Consider the following 17,931-nt stretch of genomic DNA (forward strand, 5'->3'; position numbering starts at 1 on the left):
TGATCATATCCAAAAAAATATCTGTAGAGGCGTCACGAGGCGTATGCCATTGGCCTCCATGGACAGTTCAAGCACCGTCTTTTGTACCGAGAGGTCAAAATCCTCTACTCATTTTCTTTCATGTACTTTACAAAAGCCTTTTTATGCACCAAACCTGCATACTGTCCATTTCGGAGCACGCAGAGGTAGCGTAGGCCTAGCTTGGCAAAGCATTGGTAAACAAGGTCGATGGGCGAATGTACATCGAGGGAAACGGGGGCCTAGAAGCTGTGTTAATACATTTAGAAATATAAAATGACTTAGAGAAACATACTGGATCTATATACCGAGTAAAGTCAGCCCGATAGGCGATATTGTCGTCCTCATCTTCACTGTCAGTCACCAGGGTCGAAGGATCAATCGACATTAGGCACAAGGTATTCTCTTCGTCTTTAAGATTGTCAAGGGCGTATTCGAGATCAGGCGCCGGGATCAATCCAGACAAGGCCTTGTGGCGCAAAATAGGGAGACCACTGTCCAGCTCACCCGCCATCAACAGATGTTCGAGCTTTGACCGGAGCTCTGTCGCGGGCACCCAGGCTGTATTAGAGACGTCGATGATGCGACTCTTTCGCACCGGTCGAACAATATCCCCGAGTTCTGCATCTGACACTGGCTGGAGCTTGTTGTCAAGGAATGGGTACGAGTTCATGTCAGTTAAGAGATCCTATGAGTTGTTAGCTGTAGATTCTCAGCCATCTGTATCAACCTCATTACATACGTAGATACTCCGAGGCTCGATCGCGTCCGCTGTCCACTTTGCACATAGGACCGCCAACGAAAATGGCAGCACATGGTTCAGGCTACCGGTCAGTTCGAACAGGATAACAGCCAAAGTAACTGATAATCGGGTCACGCCGCACATGGTTGCACCAGCAGCAACCATTGCGTATATACCGGGAGTCACACAAGCCTCCATTCCCGCATCCACGGGACATGACTGAAATAAGAAGAAGTTTGGGAACTTCAAAACCATATATTGGGCCATGTGGCCCACAATGCGACCCATAAGACCCCCTACCACCATGGACGGCACATAGATACCGGCGGGGACCTTGATTCCGAAGGTTACAGTAGTCAATAAACTCTTAATCACCAACGCCACAAGCAGGTAGCGGATTATACCACCAATACCATCTTCGGTAGGGCATAACCCATTTGGCGAAGCCGAATCGTGTTTGCAGGGACTGGCCAATTCAAATAAGAGTTCTGAGACAGGAAGTTTGGTATATCGATTCCAGAAGCTCGTTACTCCCGTCAACAGCGCAACGAGAATGACCTCAAGCATTGGCCAACGCTTGATTAAAGGAATACGTCGGAAAGATCGTGCCCAAAAACCGGAGGCTTTGATAAAGAGGGCACCTGTCGCTCCACCCAGAATACCGAGCAGAATGAACAAACCCATTTCGAACATCAGCCAGTCACTGTTGTAGCGGACCTCGAACAAGACAATCTTTCCCGTCCCGTAAGGGTTGAGGAACTTCAGAGACAAGGCGGCAGCAATGCAACAGAAGAACGTTCTGAACAGAGTCTTTGGGGGGAAATAGTAACTGACTTCCTCCAAACTGAAGAGCACACCGCCAATAGGTGCTCCAAAGGCAACACCAACACCACTGGCAGCACTTGCACTTAAGACCTCACGCCTCTTGCCATCGTTGAGGTTATACTTGGGGAAAATTCGACAGCAGATATTTCCCACACAGGTGCCAATATGCACATAGGGCCCTTCTTTTCCTAAACTTAATCCAGATGAAACGCTGAATATCAAAGCAATTGTTTTGACAACCAAGGTCTTCAGCCCCAGGTAGCCATGCAGAACAAAGCCACTGTTGATGACTTTGACCTCAGCCACTCCACTCCCTGCAGCAGGGTAATAGACCATAGCGGGGCGCGTTGGGGGGCCTGCATAGTCTGCATGTGGGCTGACAACCGAGGCCGGAGAGTCTGCCTCTTCCCCATTACATCTCACACCATGCGACCCTCGAGATGAACCAGCACCCAAGTTCTCATCCAACGTTGTCAGGGAGACTGACGAGGGCACGACCGTTTTGGTCAACAGGGTCAAAGCGCATGATATGACAGATAGGATCACAACCCAGAAGACAAACATGCCAAAATCAACCCACTGGTTATCCGAATCTGAAGATCCAAAAATGTTGGACCATGACCGCCATGCGTTGCAAGTTTCGTCTTCTTCGATGTACCGACAACAAGTACTCCGACCATGAAACCATCTCGTGGTGCAGAACCCTTCCTTGAGATCGAATAAAGCCTCCTCCGTTATGTCCACAAAATATGCGATCGCTGCAGTTATGCAGCCGATCACTGCGACCAAAATCCAGCCCTGGGCGCCATCAAATGAAGCCAATAGCCGACCACGTATGTCCTTTCTACTCCGTAGCTCACGGAGACGGGCCCCATCTGCAATGCTGTCGTGCACCCAATCAGTCGAGGTAAACTGATCGTACCAAGTTCTTTCATCCAGAAAGGAGGATGCGATCATGGCATCTTTGGCCGGCGGGGTTGCGCTGGGATGGTCGTCCACATCATTACTGGGTAGCTGGGGAGTAAATCTCCTAACCTGTGAATTAGCCCGACTATGCTGCCGTGACCGACGCATGCTCCCAGCCAACAGGGACTGCCTAAAGGTGACTTCGGGCCCCGAAGACGCAGAAAGACTGGTGTAGGACCGTCGCGGAGCACCTCTGCGATCCTCTTTGGATTTACCCAGAAGACTAGTCGTCTCTCCGACCTCCATATGGGATTCTAGCGATTGATATCCAGTGTGAGGTTCCGAGAGAAGGCTGTGACTTCTTCTATATGCGGCGGGAGACGGAGGTGCCGTTCGAGGCCCGGGGGTGGTAGACGGGCTGTTACTCCTACCGGGAGGTCGATCCTCCTGAGGAACGGAGGTAAAATATGAAGGGATCGAACGAGGCATGATGATTGGTGTTGAAGCCAAAGAGCTTCCGTACTAAATGTGGCGATCTGAACCTTGTAAGCAATGCTGTTGTTTATGGAGAAATCCTCGGCTATGCGCACGCCCGGAGGACCCTCTGCGGAAGTCGGAGAGCTTCATTTAGGGGAGAAAGGATCAAAATGGGATTGATTTTGGAGGATTAAGTATTGTAGCACTCACCAACCAGCATATCCTCCATAAAAAATAAAAGTGTTTCGACAGAAATACGGCTAAACTTGACAGTCGGAGGTGCAATCTCCCACTTGGAGTTGACCGCTAAACAAGCAGAAAGTGGATAGCGGGATTGCGCGGGGAGGGGAAATGAGCAGAATAAAAGAACGAGAATGGCTGAGGACAAGAAACGGACTTAAGTGGAGGGGAGAAAGAGAAAAAGAAAACAAAGGAAAAGAAAAAGAAAAACGCGCAGAAAAGAAAAGAGCGGAATATGAATCGCAATAAGAGCTCCAACTGAGGAGATGCGCAGATGACCTCCACCAAAGACGCGAAGTTATCTAGTCGCCTCCAACCACCATCATCTGATGGGATCAACACCAAGCCATGACGAGTCATTCCCAGCAAGACATGGCACTGGCAGATCATCTGAGTTGCTCTCTTAATTGATCTCTTATTAATTTTGCCTTGAGTTTGTTAAAGCATCGCTTGCTTGCTTGCATTATGATGATATTGATTGCTGCTTACCGTCTCGCTGCTGACTGACGATGCTGCTTTCTACTGCTAGTGTCACAAACCGCTCCACTATCCAGGACGATCATTTCCTGACTTGCCTTTGAAAGCCGTTATCTTTCTGAGATTATTTATCTATCCCTGAGAAGATCAACATGGTAGCACACAATTCCAGTATTCCACAATCCTCGATGTCGCTAGCACCATCCTTCAGAATTGGTGTCTGCTCGCATCTACGACAACGAAAATCTTTTGGAGACGATTCGGACTGTCGCCGATATGCAGAAAGCCCGAAATAGCCCAGAGGCCCAGAGATAGAGTGGATAGGGTGTCACCGCTTGATGCGTCCGTCAAAGCTGTCGAATAGGAACCGTCTGTCTGGATTTGCCCCTCCACGTCCGTGTCAGATATCACGATGGCAAAGGCAAGGAGGGGCAGAAGCACATGTGAGAAGCGGATCACTGCCAGTGCAGCTGGAATATTGGAAGTCCGCGCCCATGCAGACGTTATTGACAGCGTCAGCCATGTACTGTACCCCGCGAAATGACTCTGGATCATCAGATATCAGATCGACGATGCAGATGAAAAGTGACCCAACTTCTATTTGATAATATTGGCTTGCGGGCGCTGATGCCAATGAAATGGCGTATATAAAAGGATTCAAGGAAGTCCCTGTCCTATTCGGCCTGGTCATGGAACCCCAGGTAGCCCCAGGCTATATTTCATCACTGGTGCATGAAACATGCATATTCTATCATCTTTTCGATGAAACAGTTCAAATAAATCACTACCTACCTTAAGGCTCTTGTTTATCGCTGACTATTCAAGCTCTAGCACTACCACAGCAGGCTTTCTCGCATTTTCTTATTATGGTCTCTGAAACAATATTTTGAACTGACCCTGTCTTATACCAAACTAGAAATCCATGGTATCGTGAGACTTTACGACTAGAGACTCGATTCAAATATCAAGCAGAAGCTTCGATTATTATATACCCCGGAATAAATCTCCAAAGGACAGTATGTCGAACAAAACGTGGCTTTGCATCACGGGATCCCCACGCATTCCTCCCACCGTCCCACGATCGACGGAATTTCCCCTCATCTTACCCCTGGTCGTCGCATACCATAACGCACTCTGTTATTGTCGGACTTAATTCCCCAGGCAGTAATGCTGGCCCGGCTATCAGCCTGTCACACTCATCAGCTTTACTTGGCCACACTTCATGGCTTGTGGATGGACGTTCTCAGATAGAGCTTTAATGCGAAGATGCCCCCTGAAGTGAAAATATAATCCTTATTAATGATTCATGAAGGATGTCGTAAGAACCACAAAAGAATTGTGAATTCCAGTTCTTCAGTGGATGGTCCTCGCGATTATGGAGTCTGGGGAATTCCCCATCTGGGGACAATCAACGCCTCCATCAAACCAACATCAGTGGGGATGTTGGATCATAACAAGATGGATTAGAAGGGCCTTGCTGCAGTCTGGAACTACAGATTGAATGCCTTCCTCTCCCCCGAACAGTCTGATAAGCTGGTGGGAAAGACATTAACCCCGTGAGGGGCGAGTATGCGCCCTCCCCACAATTTGCTCGCCTCAGATACATGACTTTGTGGCAACCAACATGATTGACACGGAATGATTGAGCTCCCAACCTTGCAGCATCAACGCGGAATTGGCGACAGAAATGATCACCTCCCCGAGATTGGCTATGTATTGTGGAGAGCTGACCTCGCCTCCCCGATCCCACACTGATCATCCGCAGCCTAGCCTCAGCTTCTGCAGTCCCCAGATTATAGATTCTCCAGACTGATGTCAACCCCAGGTTTCAGGGACTTAGGGTGCCCCGGAAATGCAGATTATTCGGGCGTGGAGACAGCGGAATGGGCACCAGGTCTGATCGCAGGTTTTTCTTTATAGACCTACGTCTCTCACCTTCCCGAGACTCATTTCTTTGTGACTCGACTCTCTGTCTTCTTCTCTCACGGTTCTCACTACCCCTAATTGGCAATACCTATTGGTACAAGACCAAACCGTACCATGCCCTCTATCGAACTGTCAGAGGTTTCTCCTCCATCTTCAACCCGCAAGGACATGCTACGCCTAGAAAAGAGTGACAGCGAATATTTCGAGCAAGCAGATGAAGAAAAGCAAAAGTCTTTTAGCGACATTGCTGCGGACTTCTTATCCCAAACTCATCAAGACTATCTCATTCAGCGCCATGGAACCTTGGAGCTGGATCCCATACCCAGCATGTCGGATGCTGATCCATACAACTGGCCTACCTGGAAGGTATGATATGTTCTGCTTTATAGCATTGTGGTTAAAGGTTGCTGACTGGGTATGTCCTCTGTAGAAACTGATCAACCTAATCCTCGTCGCCTTCCACGCTTGCATGGGAACCTTCACTGCGGCAAGCATCATCCCAGCATATGAAACTATCGCCGAAGATCTTGGAGTATCGTTACAAAGAGCAAGCTATCTCACTTCTCTTCAGATTGCTATCCTGGGAGGTGCCCCTTTGTTATGGAAACCTTTGTCGAATCGGTTCGGTCGTCGCCCGGTCTTCCTCTTGTCCACAATCCTGAGTTTGTTTTGCAACGTTGGATGCGCAAAAAGCCCAACATATACTTCTATGGCCGCGTGCCGAGCTCTGACTGCCTTTTTCATCTCCCCTGCTTCTGCCATTGGGAGTGCGGTGGTGGCTGAAACCTTTTTCAAACGAGAGCGAGCTAAGTACATGGGTATCTGGACACTACTGATTACACTGGGTGTTCCAGTTGGTAGATTCTTCACTTATCAGATATTCTTCTAATTCTAACTAACATGCTCTTCAGGGCCCTTTATTTTTGGATTTGTCGCCTATCGTGTGGGCTATCGGTGGATCTTTTGGGTCCTCGCCATGACAAATGCCGCTCAGTTTATTTTATACATCTTCTTTGGCCCCGAGACGCGCTACCTTGGTGGTAGTAACCAAAGCCAGGCGTCTGACCTGAAGGCCCAATACTTTTCATTCCACCGAATTGATCCTAGTCCACTGAGACTCAGCGAGTTCTTCCACCCGTTGGCCTTGTTCATGAAACCAACCGTCTTAATCCCGGCTGTTGCCTACGCCATGGTCTTCCTGTTCGGAAGTGTTCTCATTACTGTTGAAGTACCTCAGCTTTTACAAGCCAAATTTGGTCTCAACACCCAACAACTGGGTCTTCAGTTTCTCGGAGTGATTATTGGATCCGTCCTTGGTGAGCAAGTAGGGGGTTCAATGTCCGACTTTTGGATGAACCATCGCGCACGCAAAATCCAGCAACGGCCTGAACCAGAATATCGTCTCTGGTTGAGCTATCCAGGTACCCTTCTCGCAATAGCTGGCACCGTTGTTTTCTTGGTCTGCACCGAACAAGCACCCGGGCACTGGGTTGTACCACCCATCATTGGCACTGGCATTTCGGCCTTTGGAAATCAGATTGTCACAACGGTAATGATCACGTATGCTGTTGATTCTTACCCCCAAGATGCAGGAAGTGTAGGAGTTTTTATTACTTTTGTCCGACAGATTTGGGGATTCATTGGTCCGTTTTGGTGAGTGATTGCCTTTCTACTTGTTTCTATTTCTAGGTATATTGGACATAGGACTAACATCCAACAGGTTCCCTGATATGTTCGATACTGTCGGAGTAGCAGCTAGCTCGGGCATTGCGTGTGCACTTTTGGTGGTGTTTAGTTTGCTGCTTACTATCCCCGTGCATGCTATGGGGAGGAAATGGCGAGCTTCCAACAAAGTGGATCAGTGATGTTTCTATGGATATTTATGTACGTATATTATTTATGATATGATGAATCGATTGGTATACAGTAGTATGAGTATTTTAGAGAACCGTAGATGACCTTGGCACATTTAGGTATTGTGCTTGTGTGCTTTATCTCTTTATGTATATCCAATCAATGGTATTTGAGATAGGTAATCGGATAAATGGAGCAGGCTGTTGGTGGATAAATTGTGTATCAATCCCGATGGCTGATTTTGAATATGAGAATTGATTTAATTTCTCCTCAAATATCAGCAATATTATTTAGGTGCTAAGACCGATTGATGCTCGTGATGATATACTCAAAGTCGAAGATCCACCGCGACTCGCCAAATTCAACCCCCGCCAACCCCTCATCCAAGAGACATCCGCGCAATATACATACAAAGTACGGAATAGTATCACTTACTATCTACACTTTCAAGGCTCAATTGAAGGTTCATCGAATAAAGTGATCATTGTCATGTCCAGCAACGGCCAGCAGAACGACGATGTCCTGTACCAACCCTACGATCAATTCATCCTCTTTGGGGACTCAATCACCCAGATGTCTTGCTCCCAAGAAAGAGGATTTGGATTCCATCCAGCACTTCAGGATGGTGAGTTTGGCTCCCTTGTTCTTCGTGGACTTAGCAACTGACCACTTCGATAGCCTACGTTCGACGTTTGGATGTGATCAACCGTGGATTCTCGTATGCCGCATCGTACCAGAAATTTACAAATAAAAAGATACTGAACTGACCGATTCAAAGGGGCTATACTACCGCCCATGCCATCAAGGTCTTTCCCAAGTTCTTTCCTGCGGCATCGACGGCTACGGTGCGATTCATGGTAACAACACCTTATTCCTGGCTGGATGCTTCTCAAGACGATCGATATTGACCAGTTCGATCCATCATGATAGACGATTTTCTTCGGGGCCAACGATGCATGTGTTCCCGAGAGAGAGCAGCATGTTCCACTAGACGACTACAAGGAAAACTTACGAGGAATCATCCAACACCCGGCAACATTAGCCCAGAACCCGAGGATTATCCTCATCACCCCGCCACCGATAAATGAATACCAACTGGAAGGCTTTGACGCATCGAAGAATACGCCTCACCCCAGTCGAACAGCTAGCTATACGAAACAGTACGCGGAGGCTGCTCGCGAAGTCGCCACTTCATTGGGAGTGCCTGTTGCGGATCTTTGGACTGCGTTTATGACGACCGTTGGCTGGAAGGAAGGACAGCCCTTGGTTGGGTCGAGAGATGTGCCGAATAATGAAAAGCTGCAGAGCTTGCTGACAGATGGTTTGTTTTATCCGTCCCATCTTGTCGCTTGACTATTATTTGGCCGCTGACAGCTGGTTTCAAGGGCTGCATTTGACTCCGGATGGATATCGAGTGCTATATAAGCTGGTGATGGAGACGATTCGAGCGAATTGGTCGGATCAAGACCCCGAGAAGCTCCCGATGGTGTTTCCTGGATGGCTTGAGGCCCCGAAATGAGGGATATTGGTTGGGGATAAATATGCAGAAATCGTAGAACAAAGATTCTCAAGCAAAGAAATGGTATCAAAGACAAGAATCAGTAAATTGGAGATCAAAAGAAAATAATATAAAAGAAAGATCATCATGACAGCAAAAGGCGGAGACGGAAAGCGGTCTAGACGCCGTTCATCCTTTGTCCATGAAACAGCGTTGGATCCCCTCACTTGCAGTCAGCCAGCAGTTCATCTCTGCACTTTTTCTCTGCTGGATCCCTGATCCCAGACATTTCCATCTGGTCCTTAAGCCAGTCTCCTAATTATCCCAGGCTTTATTCCCTAAATTCCTCACTGCCTTTCTCTCCAACTCATCTATTATTCCTCAGGAGCTTCTCCATACAGCCAGCTCTTCCCTTCTGCCACCCCCCTCAGCTGTCCAAATAACACGGTCTCTCCTGGTGAATCCAGACCTTCGCGTCCTTATTTTCTTATTCCTAATAACCAGTGAATGATCGACTTGTGTCACTTAAAACTCTGATTCAGTGTTCATCGACTTGCACACCACATCTCCCCGTTTTTCTTTTCATCCCATACGATAGTCCCCGAAAAGCCGATTATTTCCGCCTGCTACCTCCCTGTTCATTTCGGTCGCTTCACTATCGGTACCATCGCTCTACTGTCTCTCGCTATCGTGGTGGTTTGATTTATATGCCTTGACAAGAACAACGGATACTCGATATTAGCAGACTGGGTGGACGGCCGTACGGCCGTCTCGCAGAGCACGAGGGTGGAGGAGCTTGAGAGGAAATACGAAGAAAACGGACAGTACAGAAAAAAATTTCTTGAATTTCGAAAAAGACATAGCTAGTGGTGCTTTAAATCTGGCGGATGCGTGCATCAAGGCAGCATTGGTCTTGGTCCTTTGGTTTTGTGTCATCCTGAATATCGCCACCTCGTGAGGTTTTGGTTTCCGTCTTGTTCTTGATTGGATATGGATGCCCAATATCCCTTTGCTTCACGCGACGATATCTGGCGTGTATTCGACGAGCTCAAGGAGCTGCACGCCACTCAGTTCGAGCAGGCGGAGCGGATTGCTCGACTGGAGCGGCGGAGGGATGAGGATGCGAGATTGAAGAGTGTCTGGGGTCCATTATCGCCTTTTCCTAGCGCAATTGGAGGCGCAATACCAACAGGTGAGTATACTATCCCCATTGTTTCCAGTTTATCATATTGACGTTCCATTGTTTCTGCAGAGCCGACGTTCCATCCCCACGCTGATGCGTTCAAGGGTTTCGACCAGGGGCAGAATCACGGAATGGTGAGTAGTGCAATGGGGTTAGATAGCGAAGAGGAGCCAAGGCGCGGTGCGTCCAGAGCAAACAGCGTTAGATTCGATGAAAGTGCAATCCACGGGTACTATGGACAGGCCAGTCGATCGAGTAGCGAGCTTCCGCTGAGGACAGGAAGCGGAATGGGAAGCCATCCGCTGACCGAACGATCTTTGTCTCATCGCTCCGATGGGAGGCAGAGTTCGTCGGGATTTTCTCATCATTCGGCTCGTACCAACAGCCTGGGTCTGGAGACGACTAGTAAAATGATGAGCTCTTCGGCTGGCGGATCTCCTCTTATCCCTCCGCCTGGCCTTTTCCTCCTGGGCCCCGTGCCGTGTATCATTCGGTGCTGGCTGACAACCAACTTCTCCAACGAGTCGCTCCTCTATGCCGCCGTGTGCTCGGGCTCCTATGCTTCGTCTTTGGGCTATCCGATGGTTAGGAAACTCGGCCTGGACGACCTCATCACGCAGGAGGAAGACTCACAGTACATCAAGCTCCCGTTGTACCTTCCGGAAGCCAGTCTCCATCAGTCATCCTCTCGTTCCAGCAGCCCACTGCCGCAGCTCCCAGCTTTGACAATCCGGTTCCTCGTTCGTGACGTCGATCCCAACGACGCTTCCATCCAGATCATTCTTGGAAGCGATGTGCTTCGGTCCCACAACGCTGACGTACTGTTCTCACAAGACAAGATCATCATGGTTGATGACGAGAGAAATAAGATTTCCATCCCTCTAGTGCGCCCCGAAAATGACTCGGCTTTCAAGAACTTAAGCACCGTGTCTGAAACGCCCCCTGTCGACCGTGCCGCAAACCAGGGCCCTCCTGTAGATCAGCCTCCTACCAATGGACAGCCCGCGAGTCCCCCTCGGCAAACCGTATCCGCACCTGTGTCGGCCAGGGTTTCTATTGAAGAACCCGAGGATACTCGGAAGCCTCACTTTGCCACCCCTCTCGAAACAACTGGGGACCCCAGCACCCAACAGACACAGACAAAACCAACCGCAGCGATGGACTCCCAGCCTACCTCACCTGCTAAACCCGAAGGTGCCGGAGTTTGGAGCTCGTGGAGACGTGACCCCAAGTTAGATCCGAATGCTTCCGCAACGGGCACATCGTCCAGGGGACGTACGATGAAAGTCTTGCGACCCACAAAGTCCTCTTCGCGGGTGACGTCGACGGCAACAGCTCTTAGTAGCGCCGGCGCTGATAACACAGATTCGCCAACGTCGCAGCCGGAACCTGTTCGTCAGTCCAGCCAGCCAGCATCTAGAGGCGCTTCAGACGAGGCCCGAGCAAGCAAACAGTGGGCGTCTAATCCAATCGGCGGTGCATCGGCGTTTGGCTGGCTCAATTCGTCTCAGCCATCGAAACGTGTCGTGACGAACCCAAAGTAATCACTGTTGGTTGGTCTTGACGACTTGGATAGTAGTCTTTAAACCCCTTCTCACTTTCATGTCTTTGTATTTGCTGGTTATCATGTCACAATTTTGCTGGGTCCTGATATTGAGCATGCGGATCAACGAGCAACATGATCTGTTCATCAATTCACTACCAGTGCTAGTCGATCATGACATTTGCTATGCATGAGGCTGACTTTGATCTCTGTTTAGATAGTGATATGAGGATCTTTGCACATTTGCTATGCAGTAGCAGTCTATGTTGGCATAGTAATTGAAATACCATCAACATATGACAATCTACGCAGTGCCGACTCTGGTAGTATCATATATATACCCCACCCCAAGTAGATAAAACATACTACATAGCATCGACTATAAAAAAAGCCCACGAAGCCACAGCATGAACATATATAACTTCAAATCTTAGAAAATGCCCCAAGAGCACTTTTAGTTTCCTCCTTGGTCTCCTTCACCAGCCCACTAATAGCCTTAAACTCAGGCCGCTTCGCATCCTTCAAAATCTCAAACAAAATACTCTCACTCGTAGTGATGATCGCACCGGCATCCCGCAATCGATCCAAGGCAATCCCTCTTTCCTCGGGATTGACACTACTCACTCCATCCACGAGAATATAAACCCTATTCCCATTTGATAGAAGATCAAGCGTCGTCTGCGTAACGCAAATATGCGTCTCGATACCAACAATTATAACATCCAACTTCTCCTCACCCTCCACGTTGAGTAGAGAAGAGATCTCCGGCGTGACCATGGAAAAGTAGGTCTTGTCGACGTTGGCGCGAAGGTTGGGACCTGCTAGGTGCGGTTGTAATTCGGAGACTGTATCACCTAGTCGGGCACGGTTCTGGGTGGTCACGAATAAGGGGATTTGGAGGGTGGAGGCTGCTTTGAGCATTTTGTCGGTTGTGGAGATGCTATTTATTTCATGTTAGGTATCTTGGAATGGCGTGGGCTGATATGATGATGGTGATGATGGCTTTATCAACGTACAGTTTCGAGTACTCATGGATGACGGGGCGGAATTTCTCTTGAATATCGCAGATACTGGGTCTCGTTAATTTGACCTTCTTTTCAATCCCTTCTTTTCAATCCCTTCTTTTCAGTCTGGTAAATGGTGAAACGTACAACAAGGCCGGGTTACCTGATAAGACAAGTCAGTATATTGCATCTAGGATGGATTGGTTCTGGGTGATTCTTACGGATCCGACAGGCTTTCCCGAACATGGACATGTTGATCTGATTTTGTATATCTCGAGTAATTGTTGAAGATGAAGAATTAAGGAACTGATGAAGTTCAAGTCGTTCTGCGATCGATGAGAAATGGCGCTGCGGAGATTCGAGCGGGGAAAAATAGCGGCGGTGCGGGGAGAATGTTCATGCCTGAGGGATAAGGCACTAAGGTATGAATATTTTACAGTCCGACTTTCCTCCATCATGGAATTTTGAATTCTGCTGTAACGACAGAAAATTTCATTTTTATTTTCGTCAGAGCATCACAAGCTGTACATATGTTTCTTTTTTAAGTCCAAGGATAAGAGGGTATATAAAACACAGCCAACCACATTCTACAGCTTAATCTCCTGGATCTTCCCCCGGCCGGTGAACCAGCTATCGTCGCCTTTCAGAGCAGCCTGGCGGATGGCGTACAGCTCGTCTAGGAATGCAGGGACGAAACTTCCTGGTCCCCGAACGTATTCCTTGGAGGCGGCATTTTCTGCTGCAATCTCGTACATCATCAGACCGGAAAGAACGGCCAGAAGTTTGTCGGATGGGCGAACAGTCAAGAAGCAGCCCGACAAGGTACCAACGGCACAGCCAGTCTGGAGTGCATTGGGAATTAGCAATTTCATCATGAAGGAGAGCACGGGACGTGGGTTATTTTTGAAGAAATGGGAAACATACGCCTGTGACCTGCCCGAGGAATTCATGTCCGTTTTCGATTGCAATCACACGTTCTCCATCACTGAGATAATCGACGGCTCCAGTCAGAAGCACAATGTTACCTATGAGGAAAGGAGTTAGTATTCGCTTAGAGTGAAATCCACGGGGTATGAGGATATCTTACGCTCTCTGCGGGCCAGGTCTCGGGCCAGTGTAGCCTTCTGTTGACCGTCAAGACTGCTGGGTCCGCTGTCAACTCCACGTTGCCTGGCAGCACTGCTTCCTGAAACTTGTTTGATTTCCCCCTCGTTTCCCTTGATGAGATCAAAGTAACCCCCGGCCATGAGCTGTTTAACTGTATCGCGTCGGATGTGGGTGGCAGCGGCGCCTACCGGGTCATAGACAACCGGGTTACCACGCTCGTTGTATGCCTTAATTGCCTTCAGGTAGTTCGGTGCGCTTTCGCTGGTCAGGGTACCCATGTTGATGACAAGAGCACCGTCGTATTGTGCCAAATCAACGGCCTCATCTCCGTGAGGAGACATGATGGGAGATGCACCCCTGTTAGTAGTTAGCATGTCTAGCTGGAATTTGAGTCAGACACGGAAAACAAACTTACATTGCCAAGGCTACGTTGGCAACGAAATTGGCCACGACATAGTTGATCATGTTGTGTACCAACGGATGTGCGACGACAAACTCACGGACAACATGTGGTACCTCTTCAAGCAAAGCAGCAGCTTCATTCGCCCGTGGAGACTTTGGGGCCGCCGTTGCGAATGGTGGCGGGGATTTGATACGTTTCGCAAATTCAGCGGCTGCAGCTGCAGGGTCATCAGCAGCCATGATGGCACTGACAATGGCAACCCCATCCAGGCCCTTCCTGGGGGACTGGGACTGATAAAGAACTCGCTGCACATTGGAGATATTGATTCCACCGATGGACACGGTACCAACCGAACGACCTTCATCTGAAATCGCCTCGAGAATGGCCTGGGTGCCTGCGGTGCCAATGATGGACTTGGTGTTTGTCTTACTGTGGGTTGTTAGATGTGACATTTTATCATTAGATTAGTTCAATGCTTACGTCGGAGTTGCAAACATCGTCCCTACACCGAGATAATCGGCACCTGCCCTAACCGCCTCTTGGGCTTCTTCGATGGAAGCGGCAGTGATTCCGACGATGGAGTTCTCGGGAAGAAGCTTCTTGGCCTCTGTGATGCCTGTTCGTAGTTAGACCGAGGCGCAGAAGTTATTAAAGGATGAGGCGGATATTCATACTCATATCATCTTGGCCAAGGTGAACACCCTCAACCCCAGCGGCCAAGGCAACATCGACACGATCATTGATTAGCAATGGAACCCCATAAGCCTGGGTAATTTTGTGCAGCTTCTTGGCCGTTTCAATCAGTACTCCAGTGTCACTCTTCTTTTCTCTGTATTGAACAATGGTTACGCCTACACGTGATTCGTTCAGCAAGGGAAGACAATGAAGAGTTGGGTTGATGGGTTCGCCTGACCTCCCTTAAGAGCTTCCTCCACCACTTTGCAAAGGTCACGACCTTTGAGGATGGCCGGGGTTGAGTCAGTGACCAAGTATAGAGAGAGATCTAAAGGCATCTTGACCGTGCTCTGTCTGTTGTTTAGAAAAGCTCTTTCATGAAGAGGGGTTTTGGCGGCGGGGAGGGGCAGGATCGCAGCAATTGCCAACGGAAAGACAAAGAATTATTGCCGTGACTTGATAGAAAAAAACTCATCAATGTGGACTCACCTTACAAGATTCTCAATTGACAATGAACGCACGAAGCAAGCGACAAGTGAGAAATATGTCGTCAATCGCAAAAATGACTCTCTAAGTGACGTTGGGGACGCTGTGGGGACGGCAGACGAAGTTTACTGTCAGGAAATGAGGCCATCTCACCAAGTCCTCATTCCTGAATTGTTGTTAAAAAGTAATAGAAGACCTGATGATGAGATCATGATGAAGCTTCTCTCATCAAAAAATGACTGCTTTCTGTTCATATGAAAAAGAAAGAATGAAGCAATCTTCGAATCTCTCGATGATGGTGTAAATTACGGTAAAGTAAATACGCCTGTCTTTTTGCCTCAGGCCACAGTATCCAGGCATTCAGGCACGTGGTCTCGGAGGACTCGGATCCGAACATCGGCGTTTTCTGCTGAGTCAGCTGTTTGCATGTTTTGCCCTCTCGTTTTTATGTTTTGGCGTAGAGCGAAATCTTTTTCTCTTTTCTTCTTTCCTTCTCCCACACACCGACCACTAAAAGGCCACCATATTTTCCATCACAGATCGACAGCCATCGACGCTGTTTCATCGTCGATTCCATCGTATTCAAACTGTTCGACGCGTTTTTGACTCTGCAGCCTCACGGTTTGCTCAATAAAGAAGTCACTCTGGTCAGTCCTGTACGGTCATCCGTCAGTCATCCGCCACTGAGTGTCCCAAGAGATCTGACTGGGTTTTTGCCTCTTCATTTGCAGATAAACCATCTTTTGGTTTCTCTCCCCTTGCCAGAGAAAGCCACAAATTTCAAAACGTCGGCCGAGAACTTGTCTATGTATTCGCCCTACGTCAGAGATTTCGAACACCATCTGCCGCTCAAGCTGCAAACGTTTCGCATCGCGTCGAAACCTTGTAGTATACACTCTAAGTCCTGTGGCTGAAATTCCCTGGACTATCCTGCACGTTGTGACAATCGTTCCCTCGAGACGATCGTAAACCGCCACCATTCCACCCAATCAAGGAATTCACTACGCATGTCTTGTTTCGTCAAGATATCCCTAGTTCAGACTTCCCTTCGCTCCCTACTGATACCCATTTCGTGAAGAATTAATCATTCATCACCGTCACCATGGCCACTGTCAACATTCGCCGGGATGTTTCCGATCCCTTCTACCGTTACAAGATGGAACGCTTGCAGTCCAAGATTGAAGGCAAGGGTAACGGAATCAAGACTGTCATCGTCAATTTGAACTCTGTTGCCAACTCTCTCAGTCGTCCCCCTTCTTATGTGATCAAGTACTTCGGATTTGAGCTGGGTGCCCAGGCCAACGCCAAACCCAGTGATGAACGCTGGATCATCAACGGTGCCCACGATGCTCCTAAGCTCCAGGACTATCTTGATGGCTTCATTTCCAAATTCGTCCTCTGCAAGAAGTGCAAGAATCCTGAAACGGATGTTAACATCAAGGACGAAAAGATCACCTTGGACTGCAAGGCTTGTGGTCAGCGCTCGGATGTCGATCCTCGTCTTAAGCTGAGCACTTTCATCGTCCGGAATACCCCCACCAAGGGAGGAAAGAAGGACAAGGCCTCCAAGAAGGCCCGCCGTGAGCAGAAGAACCAGAAAAATGGTGAAAAGGATGGCAGCCCTGGAGACAGCAATGGCTCTGAGAATGGGGATGGCGACGAGGAAGTTGCCCTCGAGGCCGGCAGTGACGATGAGCTCACTCGTCGCATCAAGTCTGAGGCCCAGGCAATTGAAGCCGAAAAGGAGATCGAAGATGACGAATGGGCCGTTGATGTGTCTGAAGAGGCCGTCAAGGCTCGTGCCAAAGAGCTTCCCGACGACCTGAAGCGTTCTCTTGTGATTGAAGATGGTGACGAGGATGGTGCCGACGGTGCTTCCTCTTACGACCAGCTTGGCAGCTGGATCATCAGCACTGCTGAGGAGAAGGGCGGTGTCGCCAACGTCGGCGATGTGGACATTTACAAGAAGGCCAAGGAATTCGGTATTGAGTCCAAGCACAAGACCTTGGCTGTTCTCGCTCAGGCTATCTTCGATGACAAGATTGTCAAGCAGATCCCTAGCCGAGCAGCGCTGCTTCAGAAGTTGATCACCTCTGAGCGCCACGAGAAGGCATTCCTTGGAGGCACTGAGCGCTTCGTCGGCAAGGATCGTCCTGAGCTCTTGCCCCAGATCCCGGCCATCCTTTTGGGCTACTACCAAGAGGATCTTGTGTCTGAGGAAACCCTCAAGGCATGGGGTGCCAAGGCTAGCAAGAAGTATGTCGACATTTCAACTAGCAAGAAGATCCGCAAAACCGCCCAACCATTCCTCGAGTGGCTTGAAAATGCCGAGAGCGATGAGGAGGAAAGCAGCGATGAGGAATAGACAAATCATCTCACTCCTTATGATCTTCATCAGATCAGTCTAGTTGCTATGTTCGTTTTGCTTTGATTTGCTCCTCTATTTCCTATCCTTCAGTGATTTTACACTCTTTACAAGCACGCCAAAGCCATGTCTTTGGCAGCATCTAGTACATGTTTGGATGTGTTGACCAGTGGCAGCTTGCCTGAAGTCAACCAGATTAGTT

At 48.8% G+C, this 17,931-nt stretch overlaps 8 protein-coding genes across 8 annotated transcripts; 4 read left to right on the forward strand and 4 right to left on the reverse strand.

Annotated features, from left to right (window-relative positions):
* Positions 1 to 104: 104 nt before the first annotated feature.
* ASPWEDRAFT_119658 (chloride channel protein) lies at positions 105 to 2,980 on the reverse strand (the record flags this gene model as incomplete). The annotated part of the gene is made up of 3 exons (XM_040828926.1): positions 105 to 260; positions 314 to 706; positions 761 to 2,980. The coding sequence occupies 3 exons, from the start codon at positions 2,978 to 2,980 to the stop codon at positions 105 to 107; spliced, it is 2,769 nt and encodes a 922-aa protein (XP_040684726.1).
* Positions 2,981 to 3,144: 164 nt separating this feature from the next.
* On the reverse strand, positions 3,145 to 3,745 carry ASPWEDRAFT_677621 (uncharacterized protein). The gene has a single exon (XM_040838927.1). The coding sequence runs from the start codon at positions 3,596 to 3,598 to the stop codon at positions 3,275 to 3,277; it is 324 nt and encodes a 107-aa protein (XP_040684727.1). The 5' UTR covers positions 3,599 to 3,745; the 3' UTR covers positions 3,145 to 3,274.
* Positions 3,746 to 5,779: 2,034 nt separating this feature from the next.
* ASPWEDRAFT_119892 (putative MFS transporter) lies at positions 5,780 to 7,476 on the forward strand (the record flags this gene model as incomplete). The annotated part of the gene is made up of 4 exons (XM_040828949.1): positions 5,780 to 5,977; positions 6,042 to 6,468; positions 6,523 to 7,264; positions 7,332 to 7,476. 4 exons carry the CDS (start codon positions 5,780 to 5,782, stop codon positions 7,474 to 7,476), a joined length of 1,512 nt encoding a protein of 503 aa, XP_040684728.1.
* A 478-nt stretch (positions 7,477 to 7,954) lies between these two features.
* Positions 7,955 to 8,984, forward strand: ASPWEDRAFT_176155 (SGNH/GDSL hydrolase family protein; the record flags this gene model as incomplete). Its single annotated transcript, XM_040831466.1, has 5 exons — positions 7,955 to 8,090; positions 8,144 to 8,183; positions 8,244 to 8,322; positions 8,396 to 8,786; positions 8,851 to 8,984. 5 exons carry the CDS (start codon positions 7,955 to 7,957, stop codon positions 8,982 to 8,984), a joined length of 780 nt encoding a protein of 259 aa, XP_040684729.1.
* A 969-nt stretch (positions 8,985 to 9,953) lies between these two features.
* Positions 9,954 to 11,690, forward strand: ASPWEDRAFT_176156 (uncharacterized protein; the record flags this gene model as incomplete). Its single annotated transcript, XM_040831467.1, has 2 exons — positions 9,954 to 10,155; positions 10,216 to 11,690. The coding sequence occupies 2 exons, from the start codon at positions 9,954 to 9,956 to the stop codon at positions 11,688 to 11,690; spliced, it is 1,677 nt and encodes a 558-aa protein (XP_040684730.1).
* A 422-nt stretch (positions 11,691 to 12,112) lies between these two features.
* ASPWEDRAFT_72057 (putative isochorismatase family hydrolase) lies at positions 12,113 to 12,945 on the reverse strand (the record flags this gene model as incomplete). Its single annotated transcript, XM_040839225.1, has 4 exons — positions 12,113 to 12,629; positions 12,706 to 12,759; positions 12,841 to 12,856; positions 12,915 to 12,945. The coding sequence occupies 4 exons, from the start codon at positions 12,943 to 12,945 to the stop codon at positions 12,113 to 12,115; spliced, it is 618 nt and encodes a 205-aa protein (XP_040684731.1).
* A 186-nt stretch (positions 12,946 to 13,131) lies between these two features.
* ASPWEDRAFT_44999 (bifunctional hydroxyethylthiazole kinase/thiamine-phosphate diphosphorylase) lies at positions 13,132 to 15,638 on the reverse strand. The gene is made up of 8 exons (XM_040836415.1): positions 15,368 to 15,638; positions 15,117 to 15,228; positions 14,878 to 15,054; positions 14,684 to 14,819; positions 14,216 to 14,632; positions 13,781 to 14,157; positions 13,618 to 13,718; positions 13,132 to 13,535 (listed from the first exon to the last, which is right to left on the reverse strand). The coding sequence occupies exons 2-8, from the start codon at positions 15,214 to 15,216 to the stop codon at positions 13,281 to 13,283; spliced, it is 1,563 nt and encodes a 520-aa protein (XP_040684732.1). The 5' UTR covers positions 15,217 to 15,228; positions 15,368 to 15,638; the 3' UTR covers positions 13,132 to 13,280.
* Positions 15,639 to 15,983: 345 nt separating this feature from the next.
* Positions 15,984 to 17,866, forward strand: ASPWEDRAFT_45002 (translation initiation factor eIF5). The gene is made up of 2 exons (XM_040836416.1): positions 15,984 to 16,020; positions 16,096 to 17,866. The coding sequence occupies exon 2, from the start codon at positions 16,467 to 16,469 to the stop codon at positions 17,727 to 17,729; it is 1,263 nt and encodes a 420-aa protein (XP_040684733.1). The 5' UTR covers positions 15,984 to 16,020; positions 16,096 to 16,466; the 3' UTR covers positions 17,730 to 17,866.
* Positions 17,867 to 17,931: the final 65 nt, after the last annotated feature.

This window comes from Aspergillus wentii (assembly GCF_001890725.1).
Source record: "Aspergillus wentii DTO 134E9 unplaced genomic scaffold ASPWEscaffold_8, whole genome shotgun sequence".
In the NCBI taxonomy this organism is placed as follows: Eukaryota; Fungi; Ascomycota; class Eurotiomycetes; order Eurotiales; family Aspergillaceae; genus Aspergillus; species Aspergillus wentii.

What these genes read in the sequence shown, in the direction of transcription:
- ASPWEDRAFT_677621 (XM_040838927.1), bottom strand. Translation starts at nt 3,598, where the DNA reads ATGATCTGCCAGTGCCATGTCTTGCTGGGAATGACTCGTCATGGCTTG.
- ASPWEDRAFT_44999 (XM_040836415.1), bottom strand. Translation starts at nt 15,216, where the DNA reads ATGCCTTTAGATCTCTCTCTATACTTGGTCACTGACTCAACCCCGGCC. An exon ending in GCCAACGTAGCCTTGGCAAT is followed by an intron (nt 14,158 to 14,215) that starts GTAAGTTTGTTT and finishes AACTACTAACAG; the next exon opens with GGGTGCATCTCCCATCATGT. An exon ending in AGACCTGGCCCGCAGAGAGC is followed by an intron (nt 13,719 to 13,780) that starts GTAAGATATCCT and finishes CTTTCCTCATAG; the next exon opens with GTAACATTGTGCTTCTGACT.
- ASPWEDRAFT_45002 (XM_040836416.1), top strand. Translation starts at nt 16,467, where the DNA reads ATGGCCACTGTCAACATTCGCCGGGATGTTTCCGATCCCTTCTACCGT.